The sequence below is a fragment of the Perca flavescens genome, chromosome 11 (assembly GCF_004354835.1).
Source record: "Perca flavescens isolate YP-PL-M2 chromosome 11, PFLA_1.0, whole genome shotgun sequence".
NCBI lineage: Eukaryota > Metazoa > Chordata > Actinopteri > Perciformes > Percidae > Perca > Perca flavescens.
The window spans coordinates 24,381,741-24,409,689 of NC_041341.1; the positions used below are offsets into that span (position 1 = coordinate 24,381,741).

Sequence of the window (27,949 nt, forward strand, 5' to 3'; positions counted from 1 at the left end):
CGTGGAGGGATCTTGAATCACCCTAGTAAATAAATCCATTAGTATTTGACACAAAATATTGATTAAAAAATTATTTTATTGATTTAAAAGTGGTCCTCTGGAGTCTACGATCTAAACTGCTTCCATAGAATGCAGTAATTAATCAGAAGTGAGCATTCAACAAAGCCTTGTAATATGTCCTGATAGTGATGCCAGAAATCCTCCAGAATGGTCTGTCACACCTTGGAGCCACTTATTAACACATATGTTAAAGGGGTGATAGAATGATTATATAGGGTATTTCACACTGTTCTCTAAGGTCTCCGAATAGGGTACGTAACACTGGTTGGGCTGAAAATGGCCTGGGTGCTGTTCTATGCGCCCTAATGTAACCCTGTGAAATAGCCCTAGAATGAAACGAGAGGTTTTCTCCCTTTTATGGTATGCTCATGAATATTTAGATTAGCTGCACGCTGATTGGTTGGTTTACAACGAGCGAAGCTGAGGCGCAAAGACGCAACATGGCCAACAGCACTCACTGGGACAGTGCTCTATACCCAGCGCACGGTCACCTTTTCTGGGGTAACTGAACCACCAACTATAACTTACCTGGAGCACCACGACCGGCGATGAAATGTTAAAAAAGTGTCAGCATTCCCTGTACAGCCTGGAACACTGCATTGACGGCCGTGGTTCATTTTCAATATCCTTGAAAAACTTCCAAACGTTCTTCTTTGTAATTCCCGTGGAAGTACACAGAGCAGCGCGCAGCTAAACTAGTGTCTGAGATCTACTCAACCTACATTCAGAACACCAGCTGGTCCCAGACCAGTGGTCTGTATGTAAATTTTGGGGTGTGACAAAGGTACAGACCAGAGCCAAATAAGGTACAGCCACCGAGTTGACGTCAACTATGAGCTTCGTTGGGATTTGCCCGTTATCAGATTCAGTTTCAAATTGTGAGATTTGCATAGGAAAGAGGTGTCAATGGGACTTTGAGGTTCTCTATATGCCCATTTTACCCACCAAACTGTCGTTATTCAACTATGACAAGGTAAACTCGGGTTTGCATTCCATCACCCCTTTAACTTCTGATGAAGTGGCATTAAGCTCTTAGAATTAAACCGTTTTGAAGATTTTTCAGTTATTAGTTTAAATAAACAAGTAGTAAAATGTGGTTAAAATTGAGGCAAATGCAGGACAAATATTGAAAAGGTTTTGACTGTTGGAAGAAATGGGGAGGTATGAAATGTAAAAACATTTGATTGCTTCATGACTTACATTTACTGAGGTACATTTATTTTGAGGCAGACAATTTTAACAAACACAAAATCAAAAGAAAACAGACAATAGTTCAACAAAAAAAGCATTTTGTAAAATAATAGTAAAGAATGGCTTTAAAAGGTGAACACCAATTTGGTTGATCCCTGACCTGGAAAGCTCCATCACATATCACCCATCATCAGTGTTTAACCTGAGCTTTATTTTGTATTTATCTTTATGCAACTCCGTGTATTATTATAAGGAATTCATATAATGTTTGAACGCTGTATGATTAGAGCCACTTGAGACAGAAAACATACAATCAATATCAAATCAAGGGTGTGTGTTTGCGCTTGTCTTTGTAACAAACCCTCTCATATAGCAAGCATCATTTGACACAATTTAAAAGGCTTCAAGAATGAAAGGTTTTCACCCATGTTTGCCAAGAAAAGGATTAATCAAGAGTAAAATGGAAAGTATAAGTGCTCCAACAGTCCTAAAGTGGAGCTTTAATTTATCTCCCTTTTGATTTTCTTTTCTTGCATTCAGTTTACATGAGGAATGAGAGAAGAAAGAGAATGAATCGTGGAAGGAGTCTAGCAGAAAAGAGAGAGGCTGTGTGTCATCATCATCGCTCTCTCTCCTCTCCATCTCTCTGCAGGTTTAGCCTCTTTTTTGCCAGGTAGAATACCATTAAAAAACACAAAATAGCTTCCCAGAGACGCAAGAACCATCTCCCCACGGCTCTACCGGAGTTATTCCAGCCCTATAAAAACAAACCATTTCTTCAAGATAGGCAGGGAAATAGACTATGTAGTTAGACTCTGGAGAGACACAGAACTTTGTCTGTGTGCAACGGCTAATCGCTCCTCAGTGGTAACTGAATACATGAGCATCGGTAATGGAAGAGAAATATTTCAGCGCTGATTGCAGACAAATTTCAGTGCTCCACGTGTTCCACAGAGGGGCTTGCCAGTGCTTCATTCTGATGTAGCCGCGAGCTAGTTGAAGAGGGGGCCAAACATGAGAAAAATGCGTAACAAGACAGTAAGTCGTGGGGCACAATGCCCTCTAGACGAAGTAAATTCGGCCAATAATGAGACAAGTTTGTCTGTACGGAAAGGTGCAATCTCAGAACCCATTGGCTATCGGTCTGATGAAGATTAAGCCTCTGGGAGAGACTTCCTTTTCTGTGCGACGGTCATTGCTGACAGTTAGAGTCAATACTTTTTGTAGGCGTTTTAGGTCCAGATGGCATTTTGGCTAATTTCTATAAACGGATATCTCCATATGAATGCAGATAAATTTCAACAAAAACAAAAAAGCTAAATCATCATCAGACGATAGCCAACGGGTTCTGAAATTGCATTTCGGACAATGCATTCCGCCGCTTATCCTCTCCACACAAACTGTTTAACTGCACGCAACCAAAGCCCGCTCAAACAAAAATAAAAATTACCTACATACCTACTTTTAAAAGCAAACTGAACTAACATTTTCCAAACACCCTGAGCTTATCGCCTAACTCATTTTCTGGTGGAAACCCTGATAAAGTCACTCTGGGAAATCCTCTTTTTAGAAATTCTTGACAAAAGACGGCCTGCAAAAAAACATGAGCAGTCAAATCAACTAGACTTAGCTAACTGGAGTATTATCTTAGAGCAAAAGTAATAATATAACACTTAAAAAAACTGTCACAAAAACTCCAAAACTTTTACATACCTTGTAAGGAGGCAATTTGAAAAGAGCTTCTTAGTATATTATCACAATGCATATCACAAAATATCATGCTTCAATACTGTATATCATAAACACCCCTACTACCCATTATTTATGCGTTTCCTCTCACCAGGGAACTGAGGGCCCTCCATGGGGCTTGGGCCACCTTGAGGTCATCTAGTATACTGGAGAAGACTGAGCGTTCCTCAGCACGGTCAATCTGCAGGGGGCTCGTCCCCAGAATCTTCACCCCACTGAGGTGCAACGGGACAGCCAGGTTGTTGGGGATCTGGCCTCCGACTGACACAATGCTGCCAGAGCAACCCTGGAGAGAAGAGGATGAAAAAAAGAAGAATTTGTGAGATAAATAGAACAACATGTAGAAAACAAGAATAGGGATAAGGAGAAAAGGACAGTAGAAGGGGAGACCTCCTGCCACAGGCCTATCAACCAGGATTACCCGTCTGAAACCTGTGGCTGCTTCCAATTATTCTGGCCACTGATCACATAAATACGAAAATACGAGACAAACAAAAACAGTTGATCTCGGTCGTGCCACGAGTTATGGCAAGTTATCACAAGGGGCTGTGTGTGTGTGTTTCTTTTAATAACAGCATGCAGCCCCTTTCCCTGTCTATCTAATTCAGGGGTGATGTGGTTTCCATGGCAATGCCAGGTTGTATCACTTCATTATTCATGGACCTGCTTTCCTGCTCTTGTCAGGGGTTTATCTCCGTGCTCTAATGCCGTAATTATCACACACACACACACACACACACACACACACACACACACACACACACACACACACACACACACACACACACACACACACACACACACACACACACACACACACACACACACACACACACACACACACACACACACGAATTATGTATCATTATATACATAATATATACTGTATACACACACACAAGTATTGTTATGTAAATCATGGTAGCGAAATGTCAAGTTTCATGTAACTTAAATCACTAGAATTAGTAATTTTGTTAGAAATTTGAGCTTGCACTGGCATTATCATTAATTTCAGATGGGATAATTGTGTATTGAGATGCAGTATTATAATGTTTTTGTATGCTACTAGCAGACTTAGATAATATACGTCAGAATCTTGGATACTAACTGTGATAAAATCACCACCTGAGAATATATTTAACAAAAAACTATTTAGCAAGCACAGCCACATTTACTATGAGTGTTATGGAGAGGTCAGCAAACCTTGAAAAACCATAAAAACCCACACATCTGTAACTAAAGAAACCTAAGCTCTTAAATCTTAGTCCTACTGAGCGGCATAATAAGTTATGTTTCTGTTTCCAGTTTCTGTTAGACAGAGAGAGGGGGGTTTTGTTTGTCTGCTTTCAATGGCAAGACGATCCTGGAGGATAATGCAGAAAAAGCTGCACGCTATGAGTTTATATTTAAATATGAATCAACATAGAGGTTGTGGAAAAATATTGGTAAGGTTTCATCCATGCCACTCTGAGCAGGGAATACTTTTTTTTTACAGCACTATGGACAGCTGCTCTGTGGGCACTTGATTATAAGTCAGTCATATCGCTAATGTTTTATTTCTACTTTTTCTATTGAATAATTATTCTTGAGCAGTACAGTCATGTCAAACAAATCAGGATGCTTCAGTTAGAGAAATTATGTGCATGCTGTGTGCCAATCTTAGACCAATAATCTATTTGCCAGTAATATTGTGCAAATTATAGTAGTGTTTCCTACCTCTGAACACGTTGACATGATTGATTTTATTTATTATATATGTACTGTGTAATTGATCAATACTACTCTGCCTAGGGAAAGCCTTGAACTGATTTTAATGCAATATTTCAACCAGATGCAACTCAATACACATGAATATATAAGTAGTTATTGGCACTGATGTAACCCTTTGATAGATTGCTGACCTGTCCAAGTGCCCTACCTCTCTCCCAATGCATGCTGGGATAGGCCCAGCAATCCAGAACAGGATACTGTAAGTGAGTGTAGAACATTAATAATATCAGTGGTACATCAATGGTAGTTGTAGTGTTTTGGGTTTCAGTTCTATCATCTACCAATACATAACTGGTTTTGATGAAAATGAAGAGGTATTTAGGTCATTGGTATATTTTGTAAGGATTTTGTTAAATAATAAATGGCATGTTTGCATGTGTGTCCTAACCTCCTGTTGGGTGATGTCCAAGATGCGCTCCAGGGTCAACTCCTCAAAGTAAAGGCGGTCACACTCGTCAAAGTCAGTGCTGACGGTCTCAGGGTTGTGGTTGACCACCACGGTCTTCTTGCCCATCTGTCTCAAAGCTCTGATGCTGGACACTGCACACCAGTCAAACTCAACACTGCTCCCTGGTGGATCAAACAGTTGATAAATGTGCAGGCCATAAACAGAAGTTCACAAATTCAGCTTAAACAAATTGACAACTGCATACTGATATAATTAGCAAAACTTGTATTTGAACAGCAAGAAAATAATAGGAAAGCTTATTGTTGAGCTCACCAATGTGGTAGGGCCCACAACCAAGAACCATAATTCCCTGGTCTTCAAAGTCCAGATCATTCTCCTGATGGATCAGTTGAGAAAAAACATTGTTGATGGTGCACTCTTGTGTATATCAATAATTCCATAGCACAGCAAAAACACCCATCTTACAATTAATATTATTATTTTTATTTATTTATTTTTTAGATCAGAGCAAATTAAAATGTCGTAATTGTTGTTATAATAATTGTAATTTCTGTTAGACAACGATTGGATTGAATACATACATAATGGTACAATAATTGTTTTTTTTTTCAGTTAGCAGAGCCAACATACCTGGCCATGATAGGTACAATACAGGTAGTTGGTCATGGCTGGATACTCTGCTGCCAAGGTGTCAATCTGAGATGAGCAATCAGAGAAAATGGAAGTTAAATTGGGTCAAATGTAAAAAAAATTAAAATGTACTCATGTCAGACCCCTACAAAGTAATGAACATGTTTACAGTAATATTTCGATCACATACAAACTCTACACAGAAAGATCCCAGTCATCCCAGACCCAGGACCTTCTTGCCGCTAGACGACAATGCTCATTTGTAATGGTTTGTACACCAACGCTTTACATTACGGTGCATTTACTTTCAATACTTTTTGTACCCTTAGCCACAAACTCTGTACATTTAGTTAAGTAAATGTTTAAAATGGCTATGGACTATTACTTGTGATGCATATTATTCCATTGGGGTATTACTAACTTTAATTAAAGGACAAACATATCCAAGAACTATTAAAATAAAATAGTTCTGAAGCATGAAGTTATGTCAATCATTGAATTGTGGATAAAAATAAAGAGATACAATAATGAAAATGTTATCATTTAAGTTAATGATCTAAACATGTCTATATATAATACACAGATCTACATTGTTCATTGTACTGAATGGCAGTACTGATAGATTGTTAATATTATTTCCTCTGCGTTTTGCACATTTTGACACGTGACTTAGGAACGGACAAAACATGTCAATACTGTGTGAAGTGGAAAGAAAGTCGATGATAGCTTTAACCTTTATGCACCCCTTACATATTTTTATTTTCCCCTCATTTACAGTTGTGGCCAAAGGACAGCTGTGTGTGTGTGTGTGTGTGTGTGTGTGTGTGTGTGTGTGTGTGTGTGTGTGTGTGTGTGTGTGTGTGTGTTTATTGATCAGGCAAAGTAAATTATCTCAGTCTATCTGACCTACGCTGGAAGCTCCAAGAAGCAGCCCAGTGATGCTCACCTGTTTGACCCAGGGTTTGATGCCGTGAGTGAGCCTCAGCTCTCTGGCTGCTCGCTCACTGGAGCCCAGTATCTGACCAACCTGCCGGTCTGAGAAGCCGTCCTGCTTGGCCTTCAGCAGCAGCCCCTTCGGTATTGTGCCACTGTAGAAAAAGACAGTAAGTCATGGTTATTAGACAGCTGATTCACTATGGTTATTATACAGCTTTCAGAACTATACTGTGCCCGCAGTTTAAAATTGATTGAATTTTAATGTATTAAGTGAAAAGTTAGGTTTTTCAGTGGGGTTCAATCAGATGTTTTTTTTAAATTACTTTTCTAAAAAGGACTAAATTTAGGCATCAGGATCATTGCCAAAAACATCACACTATTTTGCATTGAAACAACCATGCTCTTGTCATAACCAAATCTCCCTTTATGAAAAGTGCAAGATACGGTTTGATTCATTCTGCTACTACACTCATCTGCACACTAGAGGTTACCAGAGCCTGTCAATCCCCTATTAAGCTTAAAAATGTAATGCACAATATCCCTGACATGAATGTTATAGTGAGGAGCATTAGTAGATGAAAAGGCGGACAGGTGAGTTTATTATTGAATGCTTTCTGTCTGTGGACCCTCTCATATCGGTTTACCTTCAAGTTCACTGAACTAAGAGGGTCATTCCAGCATGTGTGTCATGACTGGCTCCCCTACCCAGCAAAGTGGAGAGCAGGGAACTGCCCACCTTTACGTGATCAATAACGCATCGACAAGCAAGGCACCAAGGTGCCAAAGCACTCGGTTGGCAAGTGCAGCCATTTAAAACCCTGCTTTAATCAATACACCTTCAATGCCAGCTGTAAGATTGAACAGAAAAATGTTGGCGGAATACAGTCAGGTATCAAGAGGGGATTTTTAACTGGACCATTCAAATATGAATTTGCTTCCAACTTAACTTCAAGACCTGGTGCATTTTCATGTACTTTACTGGTTTTACATGTATCAGTATATATATATAATCTAATACTTACAGACACATCTTGTCGGTACCTTTTTATCTAACTGTAAAGTGTAGTTTACAGAAGTATATTCTATGTTATATTGTTGTTGCATTTTAGGCCTTTAATTGACTGAACAGCTGAAGACAGGAAAGCAGGGACAGAGGGGGAATGACATGCAGCAAAGGGCCACTGGTTGAAATCGAACCTGCGACCGCTGCGGTAAGGACTGAGCCTTTGTATATGGGGCACACGCTCAACCAGGTGAGCTAACAGGGCGCCTCATACAGAAGTATATTCTGAGATAAGCCCAAGAGGACAGTGAGAACGAGGAGAGAATTTTAAAAATGCTTAAATCAACTTATTTCTTTCTAAAGTCATTATTCAGGTTTTAATCTCCGATAAAAAATGAAGTTGTTCATTCAATTAATCAATCAATTTAGAAAAATGTATGTGATGTAGTTTAAGGAACTAGAATAGAAGAAAGCTTCTGTGAGAGCTTCCCTTTTCTTATCTGTTGACAGGACACTCTTATGTCTGTTTTCTCCATTTTACCTTTTTACTGATGACTAATCAACAACATGCAGTAGCTTGCACTTGGCAACAATTCACTGTACTGGCAGTGCATATCTGCTGAAAAGAAAAATAGTTCTGACAATTCAGAACGGAACAACAGAGTGAGTAGATTATTAAACAAATAAGTTGGTTACATTTGTGGCAAAATGTTTGTTTGCTGTTTTTAAAGGAGTGAGATCAAAGGACTGATAAAGTAAATCGCAGTGCGTTGAGTATTACGATTTGTCCAGGAAATGTTTATCCTAGTTGAGCACAAAAGACGGGAGGTAGGGTGAAATAACTAGCTGCAACCATGAGTGGACATGTTGTACATGTTGTATCATGTTTTCTAAAAAGCTAACCCACAAAACATCCAAAAGTCAGCTGGGTTTTGCTCAAAGTAAGAAAAGTGTGAAAAGCCAGCAATTTTACAGTGAAGACAGGACCTGCGAGATGTTGGTGCAGTTACTAAACTGATTTGGCCATAGAATAGTTTCAGTACATATGATGTCTGCTTATTAAAACCGCATTTAAATGTTTTTCTATTTCTGAACATGTTAAAACAGGACCCGCTGTGGAGTTGGTGGAATGCTCTTTAGACAGAGCTAGGCTAACTGCCTCCTTTTGCTTTTTGTTTGTGTGCAAAGTTAAACTAAACACATGAATGCATGATGAAATTGATATTGATCTTCTTATTACCAGCAACAAGCCTGCTTCCTATATTGTCACAATATTTCTTTAACCCTAGGTAGAGACAAAATTAAGGAATTCTTATTTCTAGTAAACCACAGGTTGCTCTCCCTCCTCCTTATCTGAATTATTTATGACCTTGTAGAGTAACAATATTTGGAAATGTCAAGTGTGTTTCAACTCCCACTGCACATGGCCGGGCTGATAAATAGCAAACCCAAGAAAAAGCCAGCAATTTTACAGTGAAGACAGGACCTGCGAGATGTTGGTGCAGTTACTAAACTGATTTGGCCATAGAATAGTTTCAGTACATATGATGTCTGCTTATTAAAACCGCATTTAAATGTTTTTCTATTTCTGAACATGTTAAAACAGGACCCGCTGTGGAGTTGGTGGAATGCTCTTTAGACAGAGCTAGGCTAACTGCCTCCTTTTGCTTTTTGTTTGTGTGCAAAGTTAAACTAAACACATGAATGCATGATGAAATTGATATTGATCTTCTTATTACCAGCAACAAGCCTGCTTCCTATATTGTCAATATTTCTTTAAATAGAGACAAAATTTCTTATTTTTAACCCTAGGTAGAGACAAAATTAAGGAATTCTTATTTCTAGTAAACCACAGGTTGCTCTCCCTCCTCCTTATCTGAATTATTTATGACCTTGTAGAGTAACAATATTTGGAAATGTCAAGTGTGTTTCAACTCCCACTGCACATGGCCGGGCTGATAAATAGCAAACCCAAGAAGCAACGAAAGGGGAGAGCAGCCGAGTCAGAATCACAGGGAGTAAAGACATTTGATCTGAGCGCTTGGTTGTCTCATGTACAATTATCCTCTCTTGAGCAATTTAAAGCAAAGAAGAGAAAATCCTTTGCATGCCATGAACATGTACATACGCCCTCACACACAAACATGAAAAACACATTAACATAATGTGTGGTGTGACAAAAACAATGCAGCGACGCGCATTGCACGACCATGGCTTGGTTAACGTTGCATTTCACCCTATTCATTTCCTGGGTCTCCTTCTCCATAAACAGGAAATCAAGGAGAGGGTTGACTTTTCCTGCTACAGATTTCCCACTGTGGTCCGAAAGCACAGGGGAGACCACACACTCTCCACACTCCCACACACACAATGTGATTTTTGTGTTTATGTCTAAAGGAGTTCCATACTATAGATCATACTGTATTTTAAAGGAAAATGTCAAGGGAGAACATGGAATATGGTACAGATAATAATATTAAATAATTATAAATATTATAGGTGTAGTATCTATTTTGATAACCAATATACGGTTTCAGTTATTTCAAGTAAAAAACAAAAAAACATCCTCTGCTTCCAGCAATAAGAGAATTTGCAGCTTTCCTTTGTCATGTTATCATTGTGAATTGAATTGGTTTTGGACTTCTGAAAAAGTCATCTTGATGGATATTTCTTCACAATTTTCCCCCCAGTTTAATCTTTAACATAGATTAAATGTTTCATGCCCCTTTGGTGCACATTCCACAGACAATGTTCACAGACAACCTCTTCAGGGGGTTAAAAAACAACTACTTGACAACTCGGTGAAAACAGAGTACATCAGTGTGAGCATCTTCTTTTAAAAGAACTGGTTCCTATTTACTTCTAATCTTAGCTCTACAAAGAGCTAAACTCTTACATGTACAAATGAAGAAAAATAAGATGTCCTCACTTATATTTTTCATCTCTATCAATAAATATCCTTCAGTCCTAACTACAGCAATAGAAGATCCAACACTTGTATGCACACAAACAATGAGTCTGCTGACCAGTAGAGCCTGAAGCCCACCTGTATTCAGCTCTACTCTCCCATCAGTCTGGCAGCAGCCTATTGTTGTGTGCCCATCCCAGTGTCCACTGCTCCAGAGGCAGTGGAGACTACAACAGCCTTCCATGTGTCAGTGTGTTGCGCTAGGAGCCCACCAGACAGCCAGCCATTAATTATTAAACAGCAGAGTCAGAGGGAAGCAGCAGGTAACCTGTAGCTGAGCCATGAAAACTCACAGCGGCTGTCCAGGTAAGAGCCCGAGGGCAGAGAGAGAAAGAGAGGCAGCTGAGAGGAGGCGAACCACAAGAGAGAAAGAGAGACGTGGAGAGACTAAGGTCCCTCTCATTTTTTGAGGAGCAACATTTTCCTTTTGAAGAAAATATAATTTCTAGAAGGAACTAGAAATTATGGTGGGCATAACTTGCAAGTAATAGAAATATTCATTAAGTGGATAATTGTGTGCTGTATTAGTTGGTCAGGATCATGCTGTGACATATTCTGTGCTAAAATATTTTCAAATTTGATATTTTCTTCTGAAAGCTGGAGTAATAAAATGATGAAATGAACCTGAATTTACTAATTTGAAACAAAAAATAATATAATTGCAGGTTTTACAGTTATGGTCGGACAATATTTAATTAATCTTCTGTAGCAAAGGGTCAAGACTAAGGTAGAAATAATTTAGAGCTTTAACGATTAGTTGAGTAATCGATTAGTCAATCGATAGGAAAACAATCGCCAACTATTTAGATTATCGACAAATCATTCAAGTAAAATTTTGTTTTCAACGACTCAAATATGGACATTTCCTGCTTTTCTCTGTTTTGTATCATATTAAACTGAAAATCTTTGGGTTTTGGGCCGACAAAACAAGACATTTAAAGACATCACCTTGGACGTTAGGAAACTGGGATGGACATTTTTCACTATTTTCTGACATTTTATACACCTAACAATTCATCGATTAATCCAGAAAATAATCAGCAGATTAATTGATCATTATAAGAATCGTTAGATGCAGCCCTAAAATAATAAACCAGGAGATGAACATATATGGCAAAGAGGTGAGACTGACAGTGACTGAGCCAGCTTGCGAAATAGGAAAGGAAATTACAATATATTCCATAAAATGATAATAGTGTGAGAGTCTGCCTGTGGTGCATAAAGACTGCAACTTTATGGATGGATAGACAGGTGGATGTACTGTATTTTGGAGAATATAGTTCCACTTGACTAGATCCTTTCAACCATCAAAGAGAGGGAGTCAGACAGATATCCTATAACGAATGCAACTTTTAGTCTAGTTCTTGAGGATGTCACAAGTTCAACGCCATTTATATTATTACTATTAAACCACGGGCTAAAAATTCTTAACGCAACAGCACATAAATCGACTAGCACATAACAGAAATATTAAAGTGACAAAAAGTTACCTGTTGTAGTTTGCCAGGTGCTGCTCCAGCTGTGTTATCCTGTTGAGTTTGTGGAGGAACCACTTGTCTATGAACGTGAGCTGGTGGATCTGATCAACACTCATACCACTGTGGAGGGCCTTAAAGATTGAGACACGAAACATACTCAGCATTACATTTATCATTTATTATCAAATTCAGTATTCATGCCCCTTATGGGAGCATTCTGAGAGCTGACATCCAATCGGTTTCACAGTACACAGGAACGGTGTCAGAGCAGTCACTGTAAATAATATGTTTTTATCCATTACTTTTTCAAGGACTATATAGGAAAAATATATTACTTTGCCAATATTGGCCTTTTATGAAAAATCTGATATCAAGCCAGTCTGTCATTAACCTGTTATATGACAGAGGTTCTGTCCTGACAACAGCTTGTAAATATGTTTTATCATTTTAATATTAGATAGCTGAGAGGAATCATTCCAGGTTAGCGTGGGAGGATTTTGCTCAGCTGTCTTTAAACTTGCAGTGAAACCTACCTTGCCCTGTAAATAAGGGGCTTTTGATCAAGCTGTGTCTTATGTGATTTCAGAAGCAAATTCAGATGCAATGTGAAATATATGCTGAAAATATGTAACAAATGTTTAAGGGCCATGCTAATGTTTTGGTATTTTTAAATGTGTTGATGATGCCTGAGCTGCAAAACCTGAGAATTAAAATATCAGCAACAGAGAATTACTTCTAATTTATTTTCCTGCAGTGTCTTCTATCTTTACTACTTACAGTTTATGTATTAAGATAACTGTTTAGGAGGGTAGGTGGTAGGTCTTATAGCCTTGGCGGTCTTAATTTTTTCCCCCACCACGACAATGAAATATTGTCACAAATTGTCTGGCCCTAAGACCTGTAGGTTTCAAAATCAAACTGGAGGGCAACAGGGAGGTTAGCTGAGAGTAACAGTGACTGTGCTGACCACTTTAAGGCATTATAGCTGGTGTTGGATTGCTTGGAGATAAGATGTGGGTCATTAATCCCTAATGCTGTCGCCATTTCCAATGATCTCACTCCATATTCAAGGGGACAAATATATCTCCAGCGTCGGGACACCAAGCTCACACAGTTGGAGGTTTTGACACTGAGGTGACCTCATTCTGCTCCTCTTTCAGCTGGTGATAAAAGCATGTTGAATTGCTGGACCTGCAGATGTTTTTGACCTTGCAATAGTTCATGCAACGTCTCGGTGCTTGAATGATGGAGCTTGACCCTGTGTCTAGATGTGCTTGTGAAAGCGCTGTTTCACCTTCATCGGATTCTGTGAGGGAAATAAAAGGCTAACAGCACTGTATTGGGAAAGCACAAAAGCAGATTTAGCAAAAACATCTTTCAGATTTGGAATCATCCTCCCCCACGTTTGATTATCGAACTTTTAAACCACTTTTGTTTTGTTTTTTTTAAGTTTTAAAGTTATTAATCTAAAAAAAATGTTTAAAACCAAGCCTTTCCACACAATAAGGCATTCACAACTACACATGCAAGTAGGCCATGGATACATTTTGCATTTCATGTTTTTCCATAATTTCACTTCAAATGAGATTTTAAGGAGAAAACTGTTGTCAGTGTCATTCATTATTTACGCTATAAAAGATTAGTGTACCTTGGCTAGGGAGAATATGCGGGTAATGGAGGGCACAGCCAGCTCCTGCTCCAGGTCCTGGGTGTCGGCCCAGGCTTTCTTGAGTGGCAGACGGGGCACGAAGCCATCCACTGATGGATGACACATCCTCAGGGCCTTCTGCACACTCTCTTCAAAGGTCCGGCCAACTGCCATCACCTGAATCCAGAAGAGGGAGATGCATGACAGAATAATATTGGTGTGCGAGTATAGTGAATAAGCAAGCTTATGAGCGAGTGTTTATCCGTGGATCCTCCCCCACCTCTCCGACACTCTTCATGGCACTGCCTATTTCATGGGACATGCCCTGAAAGCGGTCCAGGTCCCAGCGGGGGATCTTAGTGACTATGTAGTCTAGACTGGGTTCAAAGCAGGCTGTGGTCTTCTCCGATACAGCGTTCTTGATCTCTGGTAGTGGGATACCCAAAGCCAGCTTAGCAGCAACAAAAGCCAATGGATACCTGTGAGACATAAACCAAGGGACAGGGAGACTCAAATCAACTAGTGGTTGAAGTCGCTGCACCAAATAAACATAAGCATGATCATAGCACTGTAGTGATCCTGAGATATTGACTCCTATCCTTTGTCCTACTGAAAAGCGGAAAATATATTTTTGAGGTTTACTGTAGCTATGTTTAATGTTTTGATATTGTCCAACATGTTGTACCAGCCTCCTAGCAGTGGACGCCTTCTGTTTGTACACATGTATTCTCTCACCCAGTGGCTTTGGATGCCAGAGCGGAGCTTCTGGAGAGCCGGGCGTTAACCTCAATGATGCAGTACTCCAGGGATGACGGGTGTAGGGCATACTGGATGTTGCATTCGCCTATAATGCCAAGGTGACGAACCACTTTGATGGCCGTCTCACGGAGCATGTGGTACTCCTCGTTGGACAATGTCTGGCTTGGTGCCACCACTATGGAGTCACCTGATGAAGAAGAGGAATGATTTAAAGGCTTTAAAACAGTATTAACAGTCTCTGAACTTGGTTTTGGTTAATGAGTGTAAACATCACATAAAGCAACAAAAGCCTGTTTCTCATTTGAATTTAAAACAGGGAGCAGCAAAAATCCCATGTAAAGCAGCATAACCCCATACTGTACATCTCCACTTTTGGTTGTAAATGTTTGTTTGTGCAGTTTACTGTTTTTTTAGAACATTTAAGAATATACTGTACATCACTTTATTTACCAAAAGATCAAAGCTTGTATCGTCTAAATTAGAATTCTCTATAGTAACTGTAAAGTTTTTTGAAATTAGCGACAAATATCTGCATAGCAAAATAATTTTACAACTGGTACTATAATCTGTTTAAAACAATGTATGGAAAGTTTTCATCTATTGCTATACAGGAGAAGCTCTGGGGCACAGTCTATGTACATGTCAAGTGTCTCAGTCTGTACAAGTTCTGGACTTTGGCTATGAGAACTAAAATGAACCCAAAGGCTAAAGTTTTCAACCCAAATATTGAATCTCAATGCTTTTCTTGAACTACAGTAACAAGACAAAGATATAACACAAGGACAACAGCTGTCAGAAACATCTTATGTCTTGAGTGAACAACTTGCCCTCAAAAAGAAGTTGCGCTCACCCTGAAGCAGAATGTTTTTTGAGGACAACAAATAAATAATACTACAATAAATAGCATGGCAGTCTGAAGACGAACACATCAGTATGTCGTGCATGTTTTAGTACCTGTGTGAATGCCAAGTGGGTCGAAGTTCTCCATGTTGCAGACGGTGACGCAGTTGTCAGCCACGTCTCTTACCACCTCATATTCCACCTCCTTCCAGCCCATCAAAGACTTTTCCACCAGAATCTGACTGCTCATAGCCAGAGCCTGCAGTACAATATGCACAGAATCCTTTACACAGCTGGTAAACACAATAACATGAAGACTTGCACAATATAAGTCAATACAATAGCTCGACGCAGTAATGTTGCACACTTGCTTACTATCTACTTATTACCCATGCTTAATCATTAAAAAACTGCAATAAAAACTATATGGATGTAATGTAAACATTGCATGTTAACACACACATCCCCCCTCATTGGCTGATCTTGAGCCATTGTCTAAGTTTATGTACATTAATTAACTATTTTCTCTAATGGTTTAACATAATAAACACAATGCCCGAATTATTTATTTTTTTACTTATTTTCTTTCCAGTGAAGGATACCGTATGTGGCATAACTCCTTCATGAACCTTAATGTAAACCCAAAGGGTCATCAAAGGAAGTTTTTTTCATATGTGCACAGTCAAACAGATGGCTGTGTACAATGTACAAACAACTAAGAAAAAAATTACTTTAACAAACTTAACATATATAATGCAATTCACTACACCCACACACCATGAATTATAGCAAAGTTGGAACAAACATCTCTCAGACTCATCAAAAACTCAACCACATAGTTACATATACTGTAGTATTTATTTTATCACTGTATTGGATTGCATTAAATTGCATGAGTGTTATTGTGTTATGGGTGTTATCGTGCCAACTCCCCTATACATTTTGTAAGTTCTAAAGCACAAGATAAAAAGTTACTTTCTAGATAAATTAAAATAAATGTGCTTTGTTATACATGATTGCAACTACCATTCATATAATTTTACCTACAGTACAATGTAGAAAAATGTGTGCAAATGGTATAAAAACATGAAGGTAGGTAACAACACATATCTTTTTCATTTGTTGAAACTTGAAGTGCTTGGACCGTAATGTGCTAACCTGTTACAAGGACATGTACTAACAGTTTGTATTGGTACACATGCAATAGATATGAAAGAATTATACTCTTTTTGATTATGCTGAGGACATAGGGTCAAAGGAATAAGTATTTACCTTGGGTTTGGATTTTCATTTTATATCTTTGTCAAAGATTAGACAAAGACCTTGTGAACTAGATATTTGCTCTGTACCTAGCACGAAAAAGTGCAACATCCGCTGAGCATAACTGGCTAAGAAACATTTGCCATTGAAACTTCCAAGTAAAACAAAAAAGAAATAATTCTAAATGCAAGACGAGGAAAGCAGGACATACAGAATGTCATAGAACAGTATGCATCAATCTAATAAAGTCTGACACACACTATTCATTTTGCAGCCTGTGATCACAAATTATAATCAATTCAGCTGTCAGACATAGTGCTGGATACCAGACAAGCACAAAAAGAATGTTGCTAAGCAACAGCAAGCTATTCCCTTCTTAGCAGAGCACCAAAAAAACATATCTAAACTATTTTAAAGCTTTCATCTTTGTGCAGGTTAATGTTGTAAACACGGGTAAAAGTATGAAACTAAGAAAGTTTGTCAGTAACAGTCTGAGTAGAATGCTTCAATTGCTGATTTGATCTGCACGATCAATCATATGTAAAGAGAAGAAATTACAAAGAATAACAAATAATTTTGCCCAGATGCCTCCACCATCCCTACACTGCACAGTTTATTCTGACCTTGTGTGCAGTTTCCTCCAGCTTTTCTTTGTTGGCACACAGACCAGACCCCAGTCCTCCAAGGGCATAGGCAGATCGCAACATCACAGGGTAGCCAATCTGCTCTGCCGCTTTCAAGGCATCAGATACCTCAAAGATACACACAAATATTATACTGCATTTTCCCCGCTCAATACTTAAATACAGAATTGATCTACACTGTATATACCATTTGTCTTACAAAATGTACAGAAAGCGGAAGATATTTCTTCTTGTTATTGGATCCTTACCGACTTCACAGCGAAACTGGGTGCAATCTTCTCATTGATCTCATTCAGTTTGTCAGCAAAAAGCTGTCTGTCCTCTGTGGCCATGATGGATTCAACTGGGGTTCCCAGGACCTTCACTCCATACTGCTCCAGGACACCACTCTGGAATAATTCAACTCCTGAACACCACACAACATACCAATCCACACAGATGCATGGTTAAAGTGGACATATTATGCTTTTCCGTATTTCCTGTCATATCTACAATGTTATAATGTCGGATTTTTTAATGTTAAATGTTCTTAACGCTCCAGTTTCAACAGTTTTTTCCACTCTCTGCTAAGTGGTACACAACTCCAAGCCGGCTTTTTTTTTAAGCTACTGCAGTGTTAATATTATCCCATTAATAGCCCATGAAACTACATGCTAACGGCAGTAAAATATGTCATCTTGGCTGCGAATTTTGTTAAATTCTCCCCAATTCCGGGTCACATAACTCCTAATCCATTTTCTGTCATGTAGTATTTGGTTTACAATTCTTTATCTGCAATTTTTGACGATAGAAAGTGCTGCTATACTCTATTAGTGTGATCAATTCTCCCCAATTTCGGGTCGCATTACTCCTGAAACGTGTCAGATTGGGTAGTATAAAAAAAATTAAATTAAAAATAAAAACTCATCCAGACACGCAAGTTGGTCGAAAAGTGTAAAAGGTCTCACTGAGCATTGCATTATGCCACTATTGTCAGTGCAAGTGCCTTGCACCGAACTCCACAGGACACTGACGCAAACAGTTGCACACATCTCACCGCAGTTGAGTGCAGTCTGTCCGCCCATGGAGAGCAGGATGCCATCTGGACGCTCGGTCTTGATGACTTCAGTTACAAATTGTGGCGTGACAGGCAGGAAGTAGACCGAATCGGCCTGCTTGGTTCCCACTTCATTGGTCTGAACAGAGGCTATATTTGGGTTCATGAGCACCGTCTTCAGGTTTTCCTCCTATAACAACATGTCCGCAAGGTTAATTATTATTTATTTAAAAAGAAAACCAGGGTATGATAATTACTCTTGAGTGTCACGTTTATTCAGCCGAACACGTATTTCTGTTGGTTGGAATACATCTTTTGACAATAGACTTTCACAGTAGAAATTTTGTCTTGTCAGAGTAAATAAAGCACAGGTGTTATTAATAACATTAACGATGGCTCTGCTCTATTCAAGTGTCCCAGTAAGCAGTGACACTGAGCCACTGAAATAAATAAAAGTAAAACCTATTTATTTAACTAAATTGATTAATTTATATTTATTTATATATCTATTGCCTCATTTATTTATTTCAGAATGCATTTAATAGGGCATATTTATTTATTTATTCATCCATTCATTTTCTAAAACAGCCGGGTACTGTCATTTTTAGTAATTGTTACTCAAACAAATAGTAAAGTAACAGTTTTGGGAACTTTTCGGCAAGACATTAACACACAATCTCCTACCTTCATGGCCTTGATGGCCTGTGATCCAGAGTAGTCAAACTCTCCAGCCTGACCAATAGACAGACCACCAGAACCCAGTATGAGCACCTTCGACACCTGCATTTACACAAATAGACAGGCAACACATGCAGTCATTAACAGCATGTGATAATTACTAACGGCAACAGCATTGAGCTCCATTTGCAAATACATGAATTGTCTTAAACATGGTAACCCTAATGTCAAACTCCTTGACACATAACTAATGAACAGCATTTCAGTTACTTACAGTTCAAGTATTCCTTCCTGTTTTTTTCAAATGTCATTTTTCCACATAAATCATTACAATGATTACATGTTATGCAGTCTGCTTCCCAACTTATAAAATATGTTATTTCTTGTGACCCTCTCTCTCTGTTAACCTTTTACACCCTCAAAAGTTAGTCCTGAACACACTTTGAAACCATATGCTGTTTTTATAAAGGCATACATGAACCTGCTAAACCTTTGTGACATACTTTACCTGGGCTCTGGGAGGAATCTGTGGTTTCTTAGGCATCACTGAAACTATATTGGCATCTTTTCCTTTCTTGATCAGGGACATAAAGGCATCAAAGAGAAACTGTAGACACAAATAAAAATGACAATAATAGTATTACGAGGAGCCTAAGTTAGCCTCATACCCTACATTGATCTGACGTTTTCCACTCATTCATGTAGCCAAAACACCCTGTTGGTTGATATAAAGACCAAGCTCGGCCTAAGGGTACAAGGTTTTTAGGTATGCAATGGAATCCAGAGCAAAAACCATGACACTTTTAGGAAACTTTCAGATAAGACTGCTTTTGTCCTACAAGAATTCTGAAATCTGATCATTTAAATGTACAGAAAAAGAACACAATATAATCAATATCTTATTAATTTCATTATTTAGAATTAATATAAAGAAACAAAAATACATATTGTTTGTACTTTTTTGTTATTTATAAATTACTTGAATAGTTCTAATCTGGAACATATTTCAAGATTTATTTACTTTTTGTTTTGGGGGGTCTTTATTAGATAGAACAGACAGAGAGGAAAGTGGAGAGAGAGGGGATGACACGCAGCAAAGAGCCGCAGGTCGGATTTGAACCTGGGCCACTGCAAAGGACTCTACATGGGTTGGCACACTCCACTGAGTAAGGTAGAACTCACCCCAGGAACATATTTAATTAAGTTAAATTAAGAGTAAGATTTTAGTCCTATATATAAAATTCTCAATTACCACATATTTTATACCTAAATGTACTGGGACTGCCTTTTTTTTCTTTTTTTTAAGTAAAGGTTTCACTTTTAGAAAAGTAGATGCACGAGATATATAAGGACTGGACGATATGAAAGAAATGGGCAAAATGCGATAAAATGTTTGCATATTGCAATAACGATATCACTTGCAATAAATAAACCGATATTAAACTGTACTCAGTTCTGCATTTCTGCTGCGTTCAGTATTTTGCTAAAATACAACAAACTGCTTGTTGAATTTAAAAAATGAAAGAAAATCATTTCCAACATTCTTTTATTGAACAAATTGCACATTGAATTGAATGTAAAAGGCTAAAAAAGAATGAATGTTATATTTTAAAGTGCAGTTTTCTAACTGATATTTAGATAGATAGTTTCTTTTGCGATATGTCGTTGATATTGCGATTAAGATTAAAAAAAAAGTGTTTCTGACAGGCAGAGACACGCAATATTTGTCATGGGCACAGTGAATGATTTTTTTTTATTCTTTTGCCCCTGAAAGTCAAACCCAAGAGAAAGGCAAGAATTCTCCAGCAGAGCTGTCAACTGCATGTTCTGATAGAGGAGACAGGTCTTATTATTCTTCCTTAATATGACAGGAGGTTACAACACTGTTTGACCCTTGAACTACAGTCCTTGCCTGTCATGTGGGAGACAAGAACTGAAGCACAGAATCATCAATGCTTTATTGTAGGGAAAGGGACAAGCACCTGTGGCTCTGGTGCAGTCAAACATCAGGCACCACAGATGATCACACCTTCATTGCCAGTGATGTTGTAACTGCTTATATATATTCTATTGTTTTTACCACTATGTCTGGTTTACATTCCATACAATATACATATAGACAATGACTTTCCCTAGCCACCTCATTGTTGCTGCGTAAATTTAAATAATTTAATGGAAGACTTTTACTTAAGTACCATCCTGTGAAGATACCTTTAACTTGACTTTAGTATAGAATTCAGGTAATTTATGCAGCGCTATCAAAGTCTTTAATTACCTCTGTGTCGGTGGGACCGCCTTTAGCCTCCGGGTGAAACTGGGCCGTAAATACAGGCTTTGTGTTGTGCATGATGCCCTGGAAAATATGAAGAGTTATTTATTTGCTTGACTACATTTAGTCTGTAAGAGAAACTGGTGCTTTTATCCAAAACCCATTAGGAAATAAAATATAAAAAAATTCCATAAATTCCATGGGTGAAATCAACCTCATTTGTGCCATCATTGGCGTTGATGAAAAGCGGGCTCCACCCTGGGGGCAAAGACTGGCTGTCTATGCCGTAGCCGTGGTTCTGCGCCGTAATGAAGGCCTGGCCCGTCATCACATTCAGCACCGGCTGGTTCTGGCCTCTAGGGAACCGCAGACATGCAGAAAATAAAGTTGTTTTTTTATTTTTATTTATCCCCTGCACACGCATGCGGATACAGGTGGGTGACAGGAGGATACACAGTCATACCAATGGTTTCACACTATTTCTATGATCAACTGGCAACGATAACTCTAAAATATGGTGCAATGCGCCAACAAAGACAAGGAGGAAAATAAAGACTGCACGATAGTAAACAAAGTTGTAAACAATGCTGGATTTAAAATAATTCAGCTTTGCAGAGATTTTATGAGGAATGAAATGTACTGAATACATTTTTTAGACATCAAGAATACACTGTGAAAAGGCTGCCTTTCTCCCTTTTCACTAGGCCCTGCGGCCAAAATTAATACTGTTTTGTGTCTGCTTAATCCTTAATTTTAGTGTAATGTTGTAGGTTACTCTTTTAGTTTATTTTTTACTTTATTGTTCTGTTCAGTAGGTTTTATGGGTTCATAGTGTTTTGCTATAGTTTTCTGCCTGTGATTGTGGGTAGATCAGCTGCTCAGTAGCTTAATTGCATGCAGGTTTGTCTCATTAAGTCCTTTCTGTGAGGGAGGGGCTAGGCAATCCTAAAGTGTAGAACAATAGGTAAAACAGTTTTTGCAGAAATTAACATTTTTATATTATATTGGTGCTTGTGGTGGAAGCACACACACACACACACACACACACACACACACACACACACACACACACACACACACACACACACACACACACACACACACACACACACACACACACACACACACACACACACACACACACACTCCAGGCCATCTGTAGGCTGTGGCTAACCGCTCAAATGTTGTTAAATATTGTTCAATGTCATCTCCGTCTTTCAATCTTGGAATATTGTCTTTGCTCCAGGTTGCTTATGTCAGCCAGAAACTATGGACATGAGAGACCAGATACGCCGCCATTGAATTAGAGTGTCTAGCGATAAAGTAGGCCTTGGAGACCTTCAAATATTATCTCCTTGGCAGAGACTTCATCCTTGAAACAGATTACCAGAGTCTGCAATGGCTCTACAAGATGAGAGACTCGAACAACCGGATCTCCAGATGGGTGCTAGAGATGCAACACTACAGGATCAGTGTTCAGTATTGGCCCGGGGAGCTCCAATGTGGTGGCCGACTGCTTCCACGGGAGGGGGAAATGTTAAAAGGCTGCCTCTCTCCATTTTCACTAATCCCTGTTCCCAAAATTAATACGGTTTTGTGTCGTCGTGTAGTTTGAATTACTTTTTGTATTTTGTTTGAGTATGTTTTGCACTTTAAAAGCCTCCTCTCCAGTCTTCAATCGTGACATACACACAATGCATTTTCATGAGTAATACTAAATGTAAACATGTAAACATAACATGGCACATTTGAATCTTTAGGAGTGTGCATATTGTGCCTTACTTATGCTAAACTATGAAAGAGTTCACCTGTTGCCCATAGGTAGCTTATATGACTGAGCTCCTGCAGCCAGAGCAGTGATCTGGTTGCCCATACAGATCCCAAACACTGGCTTGGGATGATCACTCTCCAGCACCTTTACAGGACAAAACACAAATAATATTTATTAAAAAGGTACCACTGTCGCTGTCATTAAAAACTGCATTTGCACTGTAAATAACTACTACTCTTTGTGGTTAAACGTCAAATGTTGCACAAGCAATCAAAATATTTAAACAGCACCATGTCCTACCTTGCCGACATTGTTGATGAGTGTCTTGGCCAAAGACGGATCTCCTGGTCCATTGGAGATGAAAAGCCCATCGTAGTGTAGACTCTGCAAGTCCTGATCCCACGGTACAAGGTGGACCTCTGCACCCTTCTGCACATAGAAACATATAGAGCATGTAAAGCAATTGTGTAATGTTATGGGATTACTATTGCTTAATGACCATCTTAATGTGAGGTGCCCCAAAATAACGTAATAGTTCTATACAAATTTGACACCAGTCCAGAATTCATCCTTCTATTTCTACAATCAGAACCAGATACAGGGAATTTGACTCCGGCTTTTTCTTGCTCTCAAAGCACATACACAAAAATACACAGAAACAAGGACAACAACGCTGAACAAGGTACACATAAAACATGTACAATGTACTGATATAAGTTTGCATGTAGAAAATGTGTGTGTGTGTGTGTGTGTATATATATATATATATATATATATATATATATATATATATACACACATACATACATACATACATACATACATACATACACACACACACACACACAGTATCTCACAAAAGTGAGTACACCCCTCACATTTTAGTAAATATTTCATTGTATCTTTTAATCGGACAACACTGAAGAAATGACACGTTGCTACAATGTAAAGTATTAAGTTTACAGCTTGTATATGGCCTTTGGAATTAAAATAGCCCCACATCATCACATGCCCTTCACCATACCTAGAGATTGGCATGGGGAACTTTCACATTTACACTGTTATACAAGCTGTAAACTTAATACTTTACATTGTAGCAAAGTGTAATTTCTTCAGTTTTGTCCCATTAAAAGATACAATGAAATATTTACTAAAATGTGAGGGGTTTATTCACTTTTGTGAGATACTGTATTTATACACCTGCATATGCATCCGGTACGTACATGTAAACAAACAGCTCTATGAGGATTGTAAACAGTAATACAATAGGGCAATGCAAAAGTGCAAAGGGTGCCAAAATAAATAAAGCATTATTAATATAACAGGTTGCTTATATATCTGAGATAGGTGGATATGGCTGTATGTACAGTGTATATTTGACAGATATTTACATGTTTAAATTATGTGTTTAACACTATTAAATATATAGTTTACTTGAAAGGTGGATGCTTGGTGTTATTGGGTTATTGCACAAGTATTTGTCTCCTGGAACTTGTTTTCCAGCTTTTCAGAGTAGCTTCTCTTTGCTACTTTAATCTATCTCGTCAGTGTGTTTCTGGTCTGGTTCTAGTCTGTCCTCACTTCTGTAGGCCTCCTCCTTGGCCTGACAAAGCTGTGTGAGTTTTGTTGAAAACCCGAGCTTATTGTTGCTGTATGTGCAGACAATTTTAGTCAGCACACACGTCTTCACAAAAACTAATGTAAGATGTCACAGTGTCAGTTAGTTCATCCAGAATGGTAGCTGCCACTCCCAAAAAAAAGCTCTAATCAATGCAGTCAAAGCAGGCTTGTAACTCCAACTTTGCTTAGTTGGCCCATCTCCTCACAATCTTGACCAAAGGCTTAGCAGATTTTAGTTTCTGCCTGTAGGCTGGGAGAAGATAAACCAGACAGTAATCAGAGAGAGTCCCAAGCCACACAGGAGACAGAGCGATAGGCATCCTTGTTGTATAGCAGCGGTCCAATGTATTATTGTCCCTGGAGGGACACTTAATGTGCTGTCTGTATTTTGGAGGTTCTTTGCTAAAGTTTTCTCTGGTTAAGTCTCCAAGAACAATAAGCAGGGATGTTTTCTCACCACGTTAGTCATCTGGTCAGCCAGGTCTTTTAGCGCCTCAATAATGGCGTTTTTCCATTACATGGTACCTGCTCGACTCGCCTCGACTCGACACACTGTGAGTCTGTTTTCCATTGCAGATTTTAGTACCGCCTCAGCGTGGCTGGTCATCAGGTCAGCGCCGCAGTAAACTGCCGTGACCTAACTCGACACACACACAGAACTTTGAAGGTGTGTTGTTGTTGCCGCAGCCAGAAGACACATTTAGTTTCAAATAAGCTGGAGGCAGCAAAAAAAACAAAAAAAAGCCTACACTATTTAAAATTGCCGGGTTTGTTCAGGACACCACCCTCTGTCGCTTTCACATCACCTTTTAGTATTGCCTCAGCTCGCTTGGAACCTCGACTGAGGTGGTACTAAAGAAAGTACCTGTTAGTAGGTACCAGGTACTTTTTTTCGTAATGGAATACCAAAAAAAGGTAAGTAGAGTCGAGGCGAGTCAAGCAGGTACCATGTGATGGAAAAGCGCCATAACACAGGCCTGAGGTGGGATGTAAACACCAACCAACAAGGAAAACTCCCGCAGTGAATAAAAGGGTATGCAGTTAATAAAAAGAGTTTCTAGATGAAGACTGCTTGATTTTTCAACACTGTGACATCAGTACACAAACATTAATTTTTGTAAAAGCAGATTCAGCAGATGTGTTGTTATTGTAAATGCCACCAAATAAACCTATGTCTTAATGAATTCTCCAACTGTTACAGATTCTTCTTCTCGGTCTAGCCAAAATCTCCATACATTCACTAAATATGACAAATGTTTGCCACATTCTAAATACTACAGTTCTCCAACAATGATAATATTGGTAACTATATTTATGATACAATTAGAGTGAAAAAAATCATTTTCTTATATAATTATTCAGCCACCATGAAAAAGCAACATCACCAGACTTTCTATGGACCAAGAAGTGAAAACTTACGATTTCTAATGCTATTGACCTATGATTTACATTACCATGTCTACAGGCTGCTTTTCCTGACTCACTATTACAATCAACTACAAGCTAATAGTAACACTATACATAACAACAAACCATTAAATGATGCACAAACAAAAGAAAAGCCCACTATCTCTTACAGCTTGATGAAACAAATGGACACTACAGGATTTTTTTTTTTCTGTAGCTTGTTAGACCTAACATTACCACCTCATATTTTCTAGATCAGATTGCAGAAATGTGAACGGGTGTTAAGAGTTGACTTCTTTTCTATATTTGTGCAGAAAAAGGTCATTTGGGGCTACATCATAAAAACATAATTTCTAAGTGTGTAAACTAACGAGGATGCACACTCAACAACAAATGTTTTTTTTTTTCCAATCGCTCTTATATTCTTTCTCACCTTAACCAGCAGGCGAATGATGTTATGCTTAATACCACAATCAACCGCCACCACTTTTATTGGGTTTCCTTTTCCAAAAACTTTGGTTTCCTAGTGAGTGGGAGGACACAGAATAAGAGAGAAGAGAGGTTAGCGCTAATCAACACCATTTGTAGACATATCTATGATCTGAGACTTTGGTCTATTGTACCAGGACTACCTGGTGTAATGGGAAGAACAACTGCTTTGGGATGTTCAATATAATAGTTAGCAGCTGTTACCTTGGTTGAGACCTCTGCTACCAAGTTTCTCTGGTTAGGGTCAGATATCTCAACAGGCTGCCCATCAAATTCAATCTTCCCCAAAGCTGTGCCCTGAGGAGAAATCACAAGCAAACAAACAGTCCATCAACCAATCAATTTATAAAAAAAAAAGATGTAGGAGTTCTTCAGACATTTGCATTTACAGTACCTTGTCTCTGATGATCTTGGTCAGCATTCTGGTGTCTATTCCAAACAGTGCAGGAACCTTTAAAAGAGGGAAAGTAACATTTGTAAATACACCAGCAGCAGACTCCTACTCTCTTCTCTGAGATAACACCAGATATTTGGTCATTTGAATCCAAACCTTCTCTTCTTGTAGCCATTGCCCCAAAGACTTGACAGAGTTCCAGTGGCTGTACTCATGACTGTAGTCTTGAACAAGAAGACCAGATACCTAGAAACACAAAAGCACCAAACCAACCTTAAAAACAAGGTCAAACTAAAAAGTCCCTAAGTACCTCAGTCTATCAACTGCATAGGCTCAGAACAAAGCTTTGTGTTATGCTACTGTAGCTCACACCCCTAACATGTTTATGGTGTCAAGAGCTGCCACAAAATACAAAATCTTAAAATGTGTGTGAGCATCAGGGCATGCCAGAATATCCCGAGCATGGGAGAATAAACACAGAGAAACCTGTTCACAAAATGTCAATACTGCATAAATGTTTAGTAATACTGCACTGTTGTTAATATGTGTAGGACTAAAACTAACAATTGCTTTCGTAACCGATTAATCTGACCATTATTTGATATTATTAAAATTATTTTAAAGGTGCTCTAAGTGATGTGACACGTTTTTTAGGCTACAACATTTTTGTCACATACAGCAAACATCTCCTCACTATCTGCTAGCTGCCTGTCCCCTGAACACACTGTAAAAAAAAAAAAAAGCGGTCTCTGTAGACGGCCCAGGCTCCACAAACGGCAACAAAAACAAACCACGCCAACCTACACAACGAACCATAACAAACAGTGTCCCAGCCAATAACTGACAAGAAAGAGTTGGTTGAGTCATGAATACACATTGTGGAAGTAGCCTACGTGCTAACACAGCAGCAGTGATGGCCCAAACGGCTCTTTCTTGTCAG

At 38.7% G+C, this 27,949-nt stretch overlaps 1 protein-coding gene across 1 annotated transcript in view; it reads right to left on the reverse strand.

Annotated features, from left to right (window-relative positions):
* Positions 1–27,949, reverse strand: part of cps1 (carbamoyl-phosphate synthase 1, mitochondrial) — a 54,344-nt gene that overhangs the window by 23,126 nt on the left and 3,269 nt on the right. Inside the window, exons 4-26 of the mRNA XM_028590737.1 lie at positions 27,166–27,255; positions 27,010–27,066; positions 26,820–26,912; positions 26,560–26,649; positions 23,400–23,528; positions 23,137–23,243; positions 21,543–21,684; positions 21,335–21,412; positions 19,568–19,666; positions 19,066–19,161; positions 18,382–18,571; positions 17,594–17,751; positions 17,325–17,453; positions 15,556–15,700; positions 14,578–14,788; positions 14,123–14,321; positions 13,843–14,019; positions 12,207–12,325; positions 6,756–6,897; positions 5,810–5,875; positions 5,492–5,555; positions 5,159–5,340; positions 3,092–3,286 (exon numbers count right to left, since the gene is read on the reverse strand). Coding sequence (XP_028446538.1) covers positions 3,092–3,286; positions 5,159–5,340; positions 5,492–5,555; positions 5,810–5,875; positions 6,756–6,897; positions 12,207–12,325; positions 13,843–14,019; positions 14,123–14,321; positions 14,578–14,788; positions 15,556–15,700; positions 17,325–17,453; positions 17,594–17,751; positions 18,382–18,571; positions 19,066–19,161; positions 19,568–19,666; positions 21,335–21,412; positions 21,543–21,684; positions 23,137–23,243; positions 23,400–23,528; positions 26,560–26,649; positions 26,820–26,912; positions 27,010–27,066; positions 27,166–27,255 — 2,958 coding nt within the window. The remainder of the gene's footprint in view (positions 1–3,091; positions 3,287–5,158; positions 5,341–5,491; positions 5,556–5,809; positions 5,876–6,755; positions 6,898–12,206; positions 12,326–13,842; positions 14,020–14,122; positions 14,322–14,577; positions 14,789–15,555; positions 15,701–17,324; positions 17,454–17,593; positions 17,752–18,381; positions 18,572–19,065; positions 19,162–19,567; positions 19,667–21,334; positions 21,413–21,542; positions 21,685–23,136; positions 23,244–23,399; positions 23,529–26,559; positions 26,650–26,819; positions 26,913–27,009; positions 27,067–27,165; positions 27,256–27,949) is intronic.